This window comes from Humulus lupulus, chromosome 5, assembly GCF_963169125.1.
Source record: "Humulus lupulus chromosome 5, drHumLupu1.1, whole genome shotgun sequence".
Taxonomy (NCBI): domain Eukaryota; kingdom Viridiplantae; phylum Streptophyta; class Magnoliopsida; order Rosales; family Cannabaceae; genus Humulus; species Humulus lupulus.
The window spans coordinates 241,067,352-241,085,082 of record NC_084797.1 but is presented as its reverse complement, the minus strand read 5'-3'; the positions used below and the strand labels follow the sequence as shown (position 1 = coordinate 241,085,082).

General features: G+C 30.0%; 1 protein-coding gene and 1 non-coding gene across 5 annotated transcripts; both read right to left on the bottom strand.

Moving 5' to 3' along the window:
- Positions 1-4,460: 4,460 nt before the first annotated feature.
- Positions 4,461-4,543, bottom strand: TRNAL-UAA (transfer RNA leucine (anticodon UAA)). The gene has a single exon. It is a non-coding gene; the product is annotated as a tRNA-Leu (tRNA).
- Positions 4,544-10,480: 5,937 nt separating this feature from the next.
- LOC133778563 (uncharacterized) lies at positions 10,481-15,303 on the bottom strand. 4 transcript variants are annotated; one of them, XM_062218534.1, is made up of 9 exons: positions 15,101-15,303; positions 14,084-14,180; positions 12,559-13,724; positions 12,398-12,463; positions 12,044-12,188; positions 11,706-11,924; positions 11,335-11,548; positions 11,025-11,220; positions 10,481-10,843 (listed from the first exon to the last, which is right to left on the bottom strand). In XM_062218534.1, the coding sequence occupies exons 3-9, from the start codon at positions 13,713-13,715 to the stop codon at positions 10,729-10,731; spliced, it is 2,112 nt and encodes a 703-aa protein (XP_062074518.1). In that variant the 5' UTR covers positions 13,716-13,724; positions 14,084-14,180; positions 15,101-15,303; the 3' UTR covers positions 10,481-10,728. The 4 variants fall into 4 exon arrangements, with proteins under 4 accessions (XP_062074518.1, XP_062074520.1, XP_062074517.1 ...); XM_062218536.1 differs by having other exon boundaries at positions 14,088-14,180; XM_062218533.1 differs by having other exon boundaries at positions 14,084-14,177.
- Positions 15,304-17,731: the final 2,428 nt, after the last annotated feature.

Genomic DNA, 17,731 nt, shown 5'->3' with positions numbered 1-17,731 from the left:
TTAAAATTATTTTAACTAAAATGAAGCTTATGGTATTATTTTGTTCAATTTTGTAAAACTCAAGCTCCAAATTGTCATTTATTAAAATAGAGGATCTGATCAATAACTTTTGCGTAACACATATGGGCCAAAATAGTATTTATACTTCTTAGATTAATCATTATTATTAGATGTATTTTGTTTTTGTTTTTTTATTTTATTAATAGTATTAATAATGAAATTATAATAAAGCAATTTCAAATGATGAAAAATTTCTATAGTATATTATAATAGATTTGGAACAAAATAAAATACTATTTTTATTAGAGTTTATAGTATTTAGATTATGTGTTCTGATAAATTACTATTTGAACTATGTGTTGTAAAATAGTTTAAATAGATCTCTAAACTTAATTTTAATAGAGAAAAAATTGAATATGACAACACAGTTAGTAGACAGAATAATTGTGTTTTTATTCTGAATTATTAATTTGGTGAATTATTTATTATTTTAGTTCAAAAAGTTTAGACTAAAATCGAGTTTAAAAATCTATTTTAACTATTTTATAAAACGTAGAATCTAAATAATTAATAGGGTCCAATACTTATTTTTGAAGAAAAAAATATTGGATCATGCTCCCAAATATATGTCGCACTCTAACAATGGGATTAAGGGCCCACATGAGATGAGGATGAGGGAGGTTAGTCCAAAATCAATAGTGGGCAAAGAAAGAGACTGAAAAAGTAGAGGGGCCAAGGGAGGGCCAATGAGTTCAAAGTCTTAATATAAATAATTAAAAATATATTTAATGAGCTCTATTATATATTAATAATTTATTTTCTTATTTATGTGTCACATGCAAATTCCACGTTATCATGTGATGTGGATGCCATCATCATCATCATCATCATTTTCTTCTTTATTATTTATTACTACTATATATTTTTTTTAATTTGAAATATTGTTGTTTGTGATCATATCATGCATGTCTTTTTATTAAAATGGTCTAAAATCTCATACTAAATGGGAAAAGAGTGAAAACCAATTATCTATGATGGAATAAGCTTTTTGGGCTTTTTTAAAAATAAATTAAATATTTGGTTACGTGGGACACAAAAATCCAATCTAATATATACAAACCATTTAACTTAATAATAATAATAATAATAATAATAATAATAATAATAATAATAATAGGTTGATGGTCCAAAGAGATTTCCAAATGTCAATTCTATTGGGAATGAGATGAGATAATATTTGGAGAATCTTTTTTCTAGGTGTACGAGTAAGACAAGAAATGGAATACTTGGGGGATTATTCGACTGAGGAATATTTTACTAAATATTAGTTTAAAAAGTTCAATGAAAATTCCTTTAAAAAAAACTTTAATGAATTTTTTTTTTTTTGCTTGAACAACTTCATATATTATTAGGGTTTAGTTTTTGGTTCCTTGGGTGCTAGGTAGGTTAAAATGAATTATTTAAAATTAAGAATAATTAAAATAGTTTTACATTTTTATTTAAATATTTCAAATGATGTAGCATGTATTTATTGGATAGATACGAATTAGGGTATTTGAATTGGATAGACTTTGAAAATCAATTCTAACATGATATAATTAACCTATATGTCTAATGTTCATACACTATTAATTTACACACAAAAATTATATACTATAATTAAGATTAAATACACATTATAGTGTATAAATTAAAAATATGTATAGTATTACTCTTAATTTATAATCTCAATATAGAATTAATTTATGCTGTGGTTGTAGTAAACATGATAATATGTATTAGTAATTAAAAAAAATTACGAGTTATTACAATTTAAAATAAATATATGTCTATCTTTTATTTATTTTTATTTTTTTGTAGGGATATATGTCTATCAATGTCCTAGTGGATTTGGTATATATATTAATTGCAGCTTAATTAAAATGAATAGGAATAAATCATTTGAGAAACTAATGAGGATGAAATATATAAAAGAATATTATGATGTTTTCTTAAATGGTGAGGAAATAAATTGGGAATAATTGTATTTGGTTTTCCTAATTAAGAAATTAAAATAATGAGAATAATATTCTTTTAGATAGAAGATTATATTTTAAGGCTGGATATATATTCACTTTCTTAATTCTTTTATCATAATTTTATGTTGCCTTGTTAAATCCTTTCCTACCTAATTTTCTATAGATACGTGAATTGTAGTCATGACTCATGACTATAGAACCCATTCTTAATTATTTAAATAAAGTTCATATGATAAAAATCTCAATTAAATTAGAAATATCAAGTCACCGCGTGGGGAATTTTTGCTTAATATCTAAGCTTTGGTTTAAATTGTATATATAGATAAGTTTATAATTTTCCAAAAATATTTAAATTGAAGAAATTCTTTGATAAATTAAAATCAAAGTTAGGTGTTTGGATGTATTTTTACTAATTAAAATTTCGACTAAAATAAGAGTTTTTTATATATAAAATAACAATTCTAAATAAGGAATTTTTTGTTTTGTCAGGATTAGTCTTTATTACTATTCAGATTGAAAAACGGCATAAAATTACAATTTAAACTTATTATCTAAGCAAATAGCATGCAAAGATATCTCGAAAAATTAAACAATAAAATATTAAAAAATAAAACACTGAAAGCCCACAAATTTGGTCACATCTAAAACTCCCCGAAAAAGCGAGATTTCAACTTGAAAATCAAATAAAATTTATAAGTTATCATAATATACTTTATATAAGTATATATATATATATTGGGTAGATTACTGACTATTCTAGTTTTAGTTAGATGTTAGAAAGCTCCATTAAAAGAGTAAATGATTCTCCTTGAAATGTCAATTAGATACTTGTATCATCGTACCAACAAAAATAAGAAACTTCTTCTAAAAACAGTTAAACATAACAAAATTAGTCTAAAAAGGCAAAAGAAAAACAAACAAAGAAGACTTTTGGTGCCCAAATAGAGGTTTGTAAGACTGAATGTATAATTGATTGATAAAGTTTTCTAGTGCTTCTATTTTTTCTTCAGAATATATTTTATCATAAGAGGAGCACCGACATCAGTTACCCGAGTTGCACAATCACCACGCACACAAAGTCTAGCTTACAAACGAGTACAAACCAAGCCTACAAACAAGCATAAGTCAACCTACAAACAGACACAAAAAGCTTACAAATAGGCACAGGCAACCTACATGCACACACAAAAACAAGCTTATATAAGCACAAGATATCCAAATAGGGAATTTGACATTCTGATAAAAAAACTTGTTACCTAACAGGAATTCTCCAATATTGTCTCATCATAAATTAAGCAATGATGGTAATGATAAATGAAAAATCATTCTTACCCCGCACTATTTACTTCCCTAACCAAAATTAAGATTGCTAATCGAAAAACAAAAGGAAAGTGAACACAACTTTTATAAGAATTCAAACAAAAAATAATATTTAATAATAATGGTAAATGAAAAATACCCGCACTATTTATGTCCCTAACTAAAATTAAAATTGCTAATCGATTCCTAACTAAAAGTAAGATTGCTAATAAAAAAACAAGAGGAATGTGAATACAGCTAGAGTTGAGGAATGTGAATACAGCTAGAGTTGTAAATGTTGGTCGACCCGGCCAAGCATAGCCCACATTTTCGTGCCTCCGGCCCGACCCATATTTGAAATAGCAAGTCCAGCACGACCCATGTCGTGTCGGGCCAACTCACTTTCCTTATTATTGCCAAAAAATGTAAGGATGAGAAATTGAACCACCCCCCCGCCCCTCCTCTTTAACAAGCAATTGACTTACCACCAATCCAAATCCATTTATCTATTTAAATTATGGTTTGAGATATTTTTATATATTTTTCAACAATACTTTATATAAAATTATATCAAAAATAATTATTATAATTTGAATACCTACTAATAAATGCTAAAAAATTTAATTCACAAATCTTAAAACAAATTAATATAATTATAAACATTGAGAAACATAATAGACTTTTATTATCATTTTAATTTATATATAATTGACAAATAAAAATTTATTATCATTATTAATGTCAAAATATCAGATTTTTTATCGTGTCGTGCTTTCGTACTTGTCATGACGTACTCAAGCCCATGTCGTGCCGTGCCAATTTTCAATTCGTATCACGTCTGGCCCAAGCTCATATTTTTTCGTGTCGTGCTCGTGCCTCCCGGGCTTGTACCGGTTTTGTGCTGTGCTAAAAAGTAAACGAAAAATTGTCCCTACCCCCACACTATTTACATCCCAGCTAAAATTAAGATTGCTAATCGATTCCTAACTAAAAGTTATAGAAAAGAAGAGGAAAGTGAATACAATTACAACTTTTATTTTTATAGGAATGCAAAAATAGACTTTAGTAACACTATTGGAAAATAAGTTGATAGCCCCAAATAGTAAAACAAATCCAAGATAAACTAAACTTAATAGTAGAGAATGCTGGCTATGGGGTTCGAACCCATGCGCACTCATGTGCAGAAGATCTTAAGTCTTCCCCCTTAACCTCTCGGGCAAACCAGCTACCATGGGGAATTTTACCAAGTTTAATTATAGTCTTTAAATAAATGATAAATAAAGGCTGTTATCCTTGGGAATTTGGACACCCAATTAAATTTCAACAACTCTAATTCCCATTTTAAAAGATCAAGATCACATTGCCCACTAGTATTGTCATAAATTTTCAGTTTCATTATAATGTAATTGACTAATTAGAGTATTATGAATTTAGGATTTGAGGTATGGATTGTGTAAAATAGATGTTCTTTCAAATATATATAAAAATAAGAGATATTTGGCATAAATATTTAATGTTTTCGGTTTTATGCACTTATATATTCAATTTTTTTTTACGGCAAAAGTATCGAACGTTACGTTTTTAACAGTTTTGTCACTATCAGCTCCGTTAAATACACATAAGACTGATTGAGTTGTTACGTGTCACTCTATTATTTGTCCACCTCATAAAATTTTAAAAAATATTATTCGTCCACCTCATAATTAATTATATTTTTTAAATATTATGAGGTGGACGAATAATAGAGTGACACGTGGCAACTCAATTAGTCTTATGTGTATTCAGGGGTAGACTTAGAATATATTTTTACTGGGGTCAAAAAAAAAAACATCTATTAACAAAAATACATATGAATAATATTCTCATGAATTAAAAGCAAAATACATGTGGTAAAGTTTGAAATAAACAAACAGAACTGTAAAATCTTAAAAAAGAAAATGTAAATATTTTAGTGGGGTCAATACATTTAATTATTAAAATACTTAAAATATTACAAAAATATTAACATATGTACATGTAATTTCTAAAAGTTCACTGGGGTCAGTTGACCCCACTCGACATACATTCCGTCCGCCCCTGTGTGTATTTAACGGAGCCAGTAATGACAAAACTGTTAAAAACGTAACGTTCAGTACTTTTTTCATCGAAAAAAAAGATTAAGTATATAAGTGTATAAAACCGAAAATATTAGATATTTATGTTGCAAATAGCCCTAAAAATAATCAAAACAACACTATTTTTTTTTACATTATACTAGTGGGTCTTCTCTAATCTACATATACATTACTATTTATTTTTTTAACTTTTTTTAATAATATTTTTCTCATTTTTTCCTCTCTTCTCTCATCATTTTTTCATATTTGAAATGAATAAAAAAGATTAAAAAAATATAATATCTAAATTATATATATGTATAAAATAAAGAAGTTCATCTATGGTGTAAAGTAAAATATATTAAGTTTTGGTAATGTATATAAAAGAAATAATAAAGAAGTCATTGAGAATGCTCTTAAATAATACAAATTAAATAATTAAAAAATGGATAGAATTATAAAAGTATATTTTTTGTTAACTATGAATGCATTTTAAATAAATTATTTTAAATCTAAGATAAAAATGGAAACATACATATGTAAGTTACATTCTTAAATAAGAATTATATTAAATTACAAACATAAGAATGAGTAAAAATTTAGTCATAACACTAATTGATAAAATAGTAATTGAATTGAGTAAAAAAAATACTAATAAAATTATATTATCCATACACCTAGTTGTTTTAATTATTCATTGTGCAAGTTATAAAATGCTTTACACGTTGTCATCACTTGTATCATTCTAATCTCAATATGGGAAGACTTTGTTTTCTGTAGAGTTATTAGCATTACTGCCCCTTAAATTTTCACAAATTAGCAAAGTGGTCATTTAATTTTTTTTCTTAGCAATTAACTCCAATTTATAAAATTTTGGCAATTATATAATATTTTTTTAGAGATATCTTCAGTTGAAGGATTATATTGTAAATATATAACGAATTCAAGAAGCAAAATAATAATAAAAAAATGTTACGAGTTCAGCAATGCTGAGTTAATTACTACAATTTATAAATTTAGGAAGCTAATTGCTTTATAAAAAAAATTCTAAAGATCAATAAATTCATGGGGGCAAATATGCATAAAATCCCTACATTTTATGTTATTTTACAAAATTTAAAATATTTCAAGATATATTAAAAAAAAAAAGAATATATATGGAAGACTTCTCGATGGTTACTACTCATAGATGGGTACTAACAATTATGATGATGTGACAACATAGTGACTTGGTATAGCAAGTCATCAACATGTAAATATTTTTAATTTATATTTAGAAATTGACATGCATTTAAAAAATAAAAAGTTTAAAATATTATATTTTCATAATAAATACACATTTTTTATTAAGTAACCTTTCAAAAAAATCAAATTTTATTTGAGAAATTATAGTAAATGATCCAAAATAATGACATGAAGAAACTAATGACCTTTTTAAAATTGTAGAGAAATAACCATTTTATATTGTTGATTACCTAAGTTATCATTTTGCACCAAGTCTCAAGTGAATATGGGTTACCTAAGGCTAAAGAGGTTGAAGAAAAGAAGGATAAATGTAGAATTTCGCTATACTTATTTGTTGTATTGGGCTGTTTATTGATTTTTTTTTTAAACTAGAACATTTATCTAAATAATAGTTGTTTTTTGAGCTATTTTGCTGGTTGTTCCATTTTATTTTTATAAATATTAATTAACAACTATAAATATGGATCATTAATTTTAATTCAATAATTAATATTAAAATATCTATGTTAATTAAGGGTGGCACCTATATATATATATATATATATATTAAATCTTTTGAAATTTTAAGAAATTTTTTCCTCTGAAAATAATTCATTATTTTGTCAATTGGCTTCACAAGGTTTCCCATTTTTTTCCTAAAAACGAACTGAGTGCTATAAAGTACAAGGCCAACACGTTTTGCTAAAAAATAAAGTGAATAGTCAGACTAAACCATTATGGATTTGGATTTATTTTCCATTGACTTTGGATTAGGAGACGATTATAACAGCTCAAATCAGTCTTAAAGAAGTTGAAACCCTTGAAAGAATGTACTTGTGGGAAAGAAAGTTCAATGTTACTGTGAACTGTCTTATGAGTATAACAAATCTCGATGAGAAATGTTTGTCATTTGAAAGGATTTTAAGTATATGTATTGGAGAAAGAACAATGAGAGAAAAAACTTTTAATATCACAGATAAAAAGATGTAGCTAATAGTTTTCAGTACACAAATAATGTTTTACTTTCAAGACATGGTAGAGTTTTGCACTAGCATATATCATAACAAAGTTGCTGGAAAAGAAAAAAAAATGTATACACCAAATTGAAGGGACAATATCTAGCAAGATAAAACAAATAATCAAATTTATCTATACCACAATACACTGGCTTCCTACATGTTCAATTTACACAAGTTCGACAAACAAATGAGAAGTTACAAATATGATTCATTTGAAAAACACATTCGAATAACAGATATATAACTTAACCAAACACTCAACTTGTTCTAGCAAAATCTTGACAAAGAATGTTCAATATCGGCTATTGATAAGATCAGCAGTTGATATAGGTCAATGGTCATAAACTAGGCATGCTTGCCCATCATTTTGTAATATTTCTGATACCAACTCAACGAAAACATGGGAAACTACACTAAACATGTTCGATGACATGATTTGAAACCTTATTGGTATAGTCTAAACAGAGCATGAAAACCTAAATAAACACTTCAATATTACTGATTTAATCAATAATATATGGTCTACTTAAAAGAAATATATGGTCAACAAGAGGGGTTTTTTTTTCAAACGAGAAGTTTATTTTACACTACATGTTGTGAAGAATGAGATCAAAACTTTGGAATAAAAGATAATATACGAGCAGAGAGGGAGTAGAGTTTTCTCTGGCTCTCAAAACACAGGCTTAAAGCAACAAAACTTGAAATACACTCTGTTTTTTTCCACATGTTATTTATATACACAGAAAAATGTCAAATCCTGGTCTCAGCTTGTTCAAATATACCATGCATGCATACAAAGCAATATCCATAACCATAACCATAGCATACATTATATACAAACACACACATACATTTATATATATATATATCTATATATAATAAGTGTGTAGATAACGGAAATTCTTGATTTTAACGATTTTTATTTTTTAAAAATTAACTTTAACGAAATATTATTATATTTAACTGTAGTTTGTAAATACTTTAACTTAAATAAAATAAATAAATAATTAAAAAATTAAAGTAAGATATTTTTGAGATATTTTACCATGATAAATATTTAAAAATATTAAATAATTAAACAAATTAAAATATGATATTTTTGAGATATTTTATAATAATTATTATTTAAAAATAATAAAATCATATGTTTTATAATTTCAATAATATTTGATTAAACTTAAATTCACTTATTATAATAATATTATATTAAACATATAATATAATTTACTGTGAATTAACAAGAAGTTATTTTTTTTTTTAAAAATTAGCAAGAAACTTAAATTTAAAATTTACGTATAATATTTAATAATTACATTAAATATATAATATATAATATATTGTTGTCACCTCCACATACTTAAACAAACACTAGAACAAACATAGACTTAAACAAAAATAAATAAATTATTTAATTAAAATAACATATTTATTTCAAATTTATTATACGACATTAATATAAATTTGATAAAAATAATTAATAAATTCTATAAATAAAACTATATATATATATATATATATATATGAGCAAGTAAAAAGACTACAGCTTGATTGGGGACAAACAAAAAACTTGATGCATCTTATGTGTTAGTGATACTTCTTGCATGGCAATTAGAAAAAAGACTCATATTAGCATCAGAATATATTTTGCAGGTTATATAACAAACATCATACAAAAAAAAAACTAGTCTAAAGAACAAAGGATGATATTGTTATACATAGGATGCTAGAGGGTATCGCATGATGTGGTTGGTAGGTTTTACACTCCATAAAATCAGAGAATAATACAATTAAAATTTGAGCCATATTTTGCTCTAATTTTCTTAATTATTGTAGCTTCTAACCCAGACATATATTTATAATTATTAGAAACCAATAGAAGGTAGAATAGAAAAAGCAATATTGACTATTATAGTAATTAAACCAAGAACTTCGAACTCTATTGCATGTGTCATCAAACAGAACCATTTTCTAAATCTTTGAATTCAGTCTTTATCTTAACTCCTGAAAATATAGAGCAGCGTAACAAAACAGTTTGGTATATGGAAAATAACAATATCACGGTGATCACAGCAACATAACAAGAAATTACAGCAGCAACTCTGTTAAGAGTTAGTATATAATTAAATATAACATAGGCAGAGGTAATAACCTAACAAACAAGTAAAAACTCAACAAAGAAGCCTACTGATAATGAAATTACATACGATATGCATTACAGACTACAGTTTACAAAGATGAACCCTTTCTCAATAGCTACCAACTAAAAATCAATTTCTACTCCCTCGCTCAGTTAAATACATGATTAATTTAGCTCTTTTTTCTTTTCTCGTTGGAATTTTCCCCAGCTTTGTTGATCACTCAAAGGAGAAAATAAAAAAACAAATCAACAGTCAATGTCCAATCATCTTTCAGCCAATTCCCAAAAGCCCAAATCTCGGAAAGAGATCAATCAGAGAAAATAAATAAAAGAAAACTCATGCACAAGCAAAAATAAGATGAATATCTCAAAGCAAGGAACAAAATTAGGTATAATACAAGAACAAGGAAGAAAAGCTTACCACCGTGCATCATTTGAATGAAACGGAGGTGAACAAGATAGGAAAGAGTGCCAAGGACTGATTCAAGTTGAGTGAGGAAGCAACAAGGCCCAATCCCAAGTTCTGAATGAGATTGTTTAATCCCTTTATAAAATGGAAATTCAAATGTCAAACATAAGAATAGTTTCTTAAACTCATTATTATCTGAAAATCCTAAGATTTGTTAGCAATGTCGTAGACTATAATCAGTTCATAACTCTGTGTAGTTGTTCTAATCGTAATGTGTTAAGTTACGCAGTTAACAGGATATTCTAGAAATGTTGCAAAAGTCTAAAAGAACAAAACTACTAAGATTCTCACCACAATTAATTACCAGACTTTTTCTCGATCTCTCTTGCTACAAAGAAATGTAAGATACAACTCGGTGATACTTAGCTTTTTATCACGAGATATCATCCATTGGATATTGAGCATAAACAAAACAAAAAAAACAATTCTACAACAAACTAGATTTGTCATATATATACAAAAAATCATGTTAATCATCATCTGTAGAAACTTTTTGCTTCTTCCATTTGTAGGCAGCTTCCAAAATCTTGAGATTTGTGGTCTGAGTTTCCTCTGGGAATATGTAATCTATGTACTCCTCGTACCTGGCAATTCAGAATTTTGTTAATATACATGTGAAAGGGTAAAAATAAGATAGTAAGACCCAATGTTATGAAAACACCCAGAAAAATGATGTGTGCGCCTGTCTGAACTGCAGACTTAAATAGGCCTATTCAAACTATAAAAATAGCTAGGAATGACTTAAAAGGTAAATTGGTCACATACCCAGCCGGTCCATCCTCGGTCATCAGTTGCTTCCTCTTTTTGAGTTTCTTTGGCAGCTTCGCCTGGACACTGTTAACATCACCAAGTTCACCAAAGCCAGCCTCCATGTTTAACCACTTCTCTAGTAACATAGCCCTTTCTTCCTTCAATTCAGGTGCTGATGTTCTAAAGTAGTTAACAGCTTTCTCGAAAACCCCTGGTACACAAATAACAGTAAGATTTAATTCCTCGGTTCGAAATACTAAAATATTAAACATTGGAGAAATATCAACTATAACTATGAAACAGAAAAACTTTCAAGAATGCCTACTTCTTGCACGCTGAAGGCATTGTTTCTTTTGTTCACGAAGATAATCTTCCATATCCTCCTCCTCCAAATCTGTATTGCTATCTTCAATAGCGGACGCCTCAAATTCTGCATAACTGATCCATACCTTCAGGTGCTTTGTCCGGTCTAATAGTCTCTCATAAAGTTCTCTGGTTCTATCAAATTCATGCTCTGAAATTTCGAAGTCTATGTAAGCCTGTAATCAGACAAACAATATAATATCAGTGCTATTGACTAATGCTTAGTATCAGTAATTCAAGAAGATTGAAGCAATAAAAAAAATCAATGAAAATAGGATTTGGGAACAAGCTTTGATTTTAGATTGTCACATATCTATAATGCAATGCAAATACCTTCCAAAGTATTTCCGGCATGTCTAGTGCTGGTTGAGCAATAGCAAGTTCAAATATGCCTCTTGCTCGTTCTGTCTCACACAGAGACTTTTCTAGTTCAGCATACTTGCTCCATGCATAACAATTCTCAGGCGCCCACTCTAAATATTTCTCATACAATTTCCTGCCACGATCTATATTTCCTAGCTGGAGTTCAATCTCAATATACTTCTTAAATATCTGATGTTAAGAACAACAAACATAAATAAAAAAATTATTAATGCAGTGAATTCAGCAAATTCTAATACAAAATATAGCATACACTTTCTTAGCAAGGAAAAAATAAATAAAAACATTACCTTATCTTTAGGTGCCTTTCCAATTGCATTACCTAGGATCAGTCGTGCACCTTTGAGATTAAGCTGCCGAATTTCAAACTGGGCAGCAAGAAGCCAGATCTTTGCAAATGAGAACTTTTCATGAGGAATGAGCTTAAGACACTCCCTGGAAATTTTAATGGAAATAAAACATGAATACTTCTACAAGCGTACGAGACTCATTGCTACTCAATAGAAAAAAACATATTGAATAACCTAAAGACTATGAAGATTAAACAAGTTCATTGAAACTATCATTAATTACCAATAACTACAGCAAAAATAGGTTCATTAAGATCATAATTTATGAATAATTATAGCAGAATTACAGATTACCTGTACACATCTCGTGTTCGTTCGACATCTCCAGCATCAAGCTCCTCATATAAAGCATAATTAATCCTATAAATTGTGAATAAACAAACAACAATTAGACAAATAAAGACAACCCTATTCCTCCAAAACAAACCGACAGAAATCTCAGATAGAAAACTTACCATAGATAGATGTATCGCTGCCAGTACCGCTTCTCCTCAGCCGGAGGACAATTGGCTATGGCTCGCTCATAAACTTCTCTTATCCTTTCCTTACTCCCCACACTCTCCTCCAGTCTAATATAATCGAACCATGTATCATAATTAAGAGGATTCTTTCGCACCTCTTCCTCATACTGAAACCTTCTTTTCCCCACAATAGCATCTTCAATGCCTTCTCTATCTCCATGTTGCTTCTCAAAGGACACAAATTTCCTATACAAATCCTCAGCCCTCCCTTTGGGTATATGATCAAGAGCGAACTTGTAAATACACCTAGCTCGTTCTGCCTCTTTGCATCTTTCTTCGAACTCAGCAAAGGCCACAAACAACTGTTCTGCTTCCTCATCGTCTGCCAATATCTCCACTGCTTTCTCATACACCTGCCTTGCCCTACCAACTTCACCATTCTTCATTTCAAATTTGGCAAAGCGAATCCATGAACTGACTTTAGGGTGACACCGTACAAACCTCTCAAAAATGGCTCTAGCCCGTTCGACCTCGTTGTAGCGAAGCTCAAATTTGATGTAGGAAAGCCAACCCTGTTGGTCTGGCATCCATTCCATCCACCTCTCGAAAATCTGCCTAGCCCCAGCCACATTACCCAATATCTCCTCCATGTGGATGTACTTATACCACAACTGGTCCACCCTCGGCAAGAGCATCACGGCTCTGTCCCAAACGTTCCTGGCATGATTAATGAACTTGTTCTTCATCTCGACCTCGGCATACTTGAGCCAAAGCGTGTGGTTCCGGTAGTCGACCTCGAGAGCTCGCTCCCAGACGGACCGAGCACGATCGAAGTCCTTCTGAGACTCCTCCCACTGAGCGTACTTGATCCAGACGCTGGTATTCCATCGAACTCGCCGAATTAAATCCTCGTACTCCTTCCTCTTGCGAAGACGATAATCAGCGAGCTCAGTCGAATCAGTGATTTTCTGCTTGGGCGGTCGAATCTCAGCCTCTTGACGCTCCCTAGCTTCCCGGAGAATCTGCTCGGCAGTGATTTGTACCGGAGCTGGGGTTTTGTTCTTAACCCTAGTGGGACGTGGAAGCTTCACCTCTGTGTCTTTACGGGTAAGGTATCCCAACGAAGGGTCCGGATCTTTGTTTGAAGCCATAGCTGAGACCTGAAAAAGAGAAATTAAAATCTAAATGTAAAATAACGTATTAAAAAAGGTTGTATATATTGGCTTGGTTATTTTGTTGTATTATATATAGTGGACTAAACATTACTCATTTGCAGACTGAATATTTTTCCCTAAAATCCAAATATAATTTATATTGCAATTTGGACCCATTTTCATTCAAACTTCAAGCTTCAATTACAAAAAGTATTTCCTTGATTTTATCTTTCACATTATGTTTTCACTGAAAAGCAAAGACAAAACAAAGTACTCAAGCAAATAAAAGTTACAATAAACAGCACTGTAGAAAGCATTTCAAAATCTATAGCCGATTGGGGGAAAATAAATTTTGAAGAAATTACCTACAGTGAGCTACGACAAAATCAATGACGTAGACCGACAAGGAGCTTCCTTCTGTTGCCGAAGAAAACACTGGCTGTTGCCGAAGAGAGAACACTGCTAATGAAGAGAGAGAAAAAAACGATGAAGGGAGGAGAAAATGATTTTAGCCTAAATGTAATTATTCGCAAAATAATATACCATGCACATTCTATCTAAATATATATGATTAACATACACAGCACAAAGTGATCTGTTTTAACTCATCAATGAGACTAACCGTACAAAAAAAAGGGATAGCATTCTTGCTTGCTCAACTCAATTATCATAATGCACATTTGAGCAAGACTAGCTACTTAGAAGTAATTATCTTATTTTAATTAATAAAATTAATCACCACATAGACAATTCAAGGACCAAGTTGCTAATTCATAAAAAAGAAAAACAATTAAGCTAATAACCCTTCTAATATGTCAAATTTTACTTTATAATTTGTCCTTGTTTTCTTCTTGAGTTATTCATGACAATAAATTATAAATAATAATATTGAATGTAATCACAGTTAAGAAAGTAATATTCCAAAGTTAAAATTGTACAGTCTACCACTTACAAGAATCTGAAGATCAACCATACAAGACAATTACTTCTGAGTTCTGACCAAGACTCATATGTAAATCATAATCTACAAGTAAGAAATATTACAAGAAGAAAAAAAAATAGAAACAACAGGGCTATTCATATAGGCGATAGAGCAGAGGGGAAAATAACAAAAGAATCAACTGAGATTTAGGCCACTCCGAAGCTAATAGAAGATCTATGCAGTCATTTTATGTATTATATAATATATTGGCTATTTCAGTTAGAAGTAATTACGCCTAAGTTTTAAATTCTAACACTAAACAAGTTCTCATAAAAATCACAGTTTCTCAACAATAACAGCATCAAAACTTCTTATTATGTCCACTCAATAATAACAAGCAAAGAACTGAAGATAAAAGTTGAATCAACCAAAAAAGAGTACAGAGAAAGAAGATGAGTACCTGAGGTAGTCGGCAACGGGAGCTGGTCGGAGGGAGAGTTCGAGGGATCTGCCGCTGCCCTGCTGTCGGCGCCGTCTGGGGCGAGGCTTGCCGTTGCCGAGAGAGAAAAGGAGAGAGTCGATAGGTCGGGAGGAGGGAGGGAGAGACCTAGAGAGAGACGGAGTGAGAGGAGAGAGAGGGATTTAGGGCTTCTTTTCTATTTTCTTAAATTTTATTTTTTTTAAAATATATAAATGGTATATTTTTGTATATACGTAAATAGGAAACTTTTATTTAAAAAATACGGTCATTAACTATTTAATTCTTTAGTATATAATTTTTAGTTTTTATTTAAAATACACGGTGTACAGTTGAGATTTTCACTCTCACTTCTCCCACTCTCCCTCACACTCCCTTCTACACAACTTCACTTCTCCTATCTACACAATCTAATCTTCTCTTCTCTACCAGCTCCAGTGTTAGTTGTTGTCGAAGCTTTAAATCTTCGAAAAGCAACCATCAATCTTCTCCTGTCAAACCCAAATCACTATATCAGCCTAAGTCACATTGAAAATTAAAAAACCGACAAAATCTTAGCAAAATATGCATTTAGGTTGAAATCTTATTGATTTTTTACTTCAAAATCAAACTCAATCACTCAAATCTCTGCAATTTCCAGGTAAGTTCTAAGATTATTCACTTATAATATGATTTTAACCTCTGAATTTTGTACACGTTGCTTATGGATTGCTCTGAATATTGTACATGTTGCTGAATATGTTGTTTGCTAGTTGCTGAATGAGTTATAAATGTTGCTGAAAAGCTAGCTTAAGAGTTGTTGTATTTGTTGTATGTATTTTGTATTGATTTGGTTGAATATAAATGAGTTGCTTTAAATGGTTAGGTTACTGCAATAATATTCATAAAACAAGCAATTGGAAGAAAATGTGAGAACAAGCGATTGCCAAATTCTTGGGATTTAAGGAGGAGTGATCTAAAGGTGGTAAATATGATTTTATACTTTGCTAATTTCAATTGGTAGCTTAATTTTCTTTATTATTACTTTTGTTGCTCTGTTTTTTTGTTGGGTGTTTCAAATGTTGCTCTGAATTTTGTACACGTTGCTTATGCGTTGCTCTGAATATTATACATGTTGCTGAATATATTGTTTGCTAGTTGTTGAAGGGGTTATAAAGGTTGCTGAAAAGCTAGCTTAAGAGTTTATGTATTTGTTGTATATGTTTTTTATTGATTTAGTTAAATCTAAATGAGTTGCTTTAAATGTTAGGATTATAAAATTATACTTACAGTAACACAGTATTCAACAGTAGTATTTAACCCAAATTCCCATAACGTAATCGTGTTACTAAAAGTGAATAAATGATAAACCCTAAAACATGTTTCTATAAAACCTTTGCTAAATTAAAGAAAAAAAAATGAACATAATAGCGGAAGCACTAACCTGAAGCCATTGATGGAGATTGCAAGAAGAATGATGGAGATTGAATCAAGGCAATTGATCTTCCAAGAAAATCAGTTTCTCTCTCTGTGTATTTCTCTGCGATGGGGAAGAAGAGAATACGAAAGAATACGTTTCTTGGGGACCACTACCTATTTAAATAATAAACTGATTATTAAATCAATTTTGGATATTTATAATTTGGCTCCTCATCAAATTATAAATACAACTTATGGTATCTACACATTATTTCCATGACATTTTAATACCTATGATACTTATAACATAATTGGTCACTTTATTTTTGTATCAAACTTTATAATAGCATCATACATTAATACATATGTGCCCATAATAGGATTTTTAATCCAACAATCTCCCACTTGGGCAACATATGTTTCCTTATAAATGTATAACTTTATGAGCTCAAAATTTGCTATCATATAAAGATATTCTTTAACAATCTTGTCCATCAGCCATATCCATATAGAATCAAAGCGGTCTTTGTCATATTAATCATGACTAAACCCATCAATGGTCACATATACAAATACAGTCAAATGACATAGATCAATCATGGATGTGTAGCATGGAAGTTACATGCCATGTGAACCAAACATGCATATTTCCAATTGGTCCTACTTAAACTTTAGTGAGGTCAGAATCAAACATGACAAAACAGAGTGAAAAAACTGAATACTTCATTCTGATAAGAAAATAACTAAATACATAAATGTCTGAAGCAAATATAAAGCAAATAAAATACAAACTCTGACTAAATCATGATATCCTCAAACAATACAACACCCATACGAGTAGTATGCTCATGAAAGACCTTGGGTGGCAATCCCTTTGTGAGCGGATCCGCTATCATGGAGTTTGTCCCAATGTGCTCTATGGATATCTGTCCACTCTGTACTCTCTCTTTCACAACTAGGAACTTTATGTCAATATGCTTTGACTTTGATGAGCTCCTATTGTTGTTGGAATACAACACTGCTGAATTACTGTCACAAAATAACTTGAGTGGTCTTTCTACATTCTCCAAAATGCGCAGCCCAGTGACAAAGTTACGTAGTCATATTCCATGATTTGATGCCTCATAGCATGCTACAAATTCTGCCGCCATTGTGGAAGAAGCTACAAGTGTTTATTTGACACTTTTTCAGGATATAGCTCCTCCAGCTAACAGA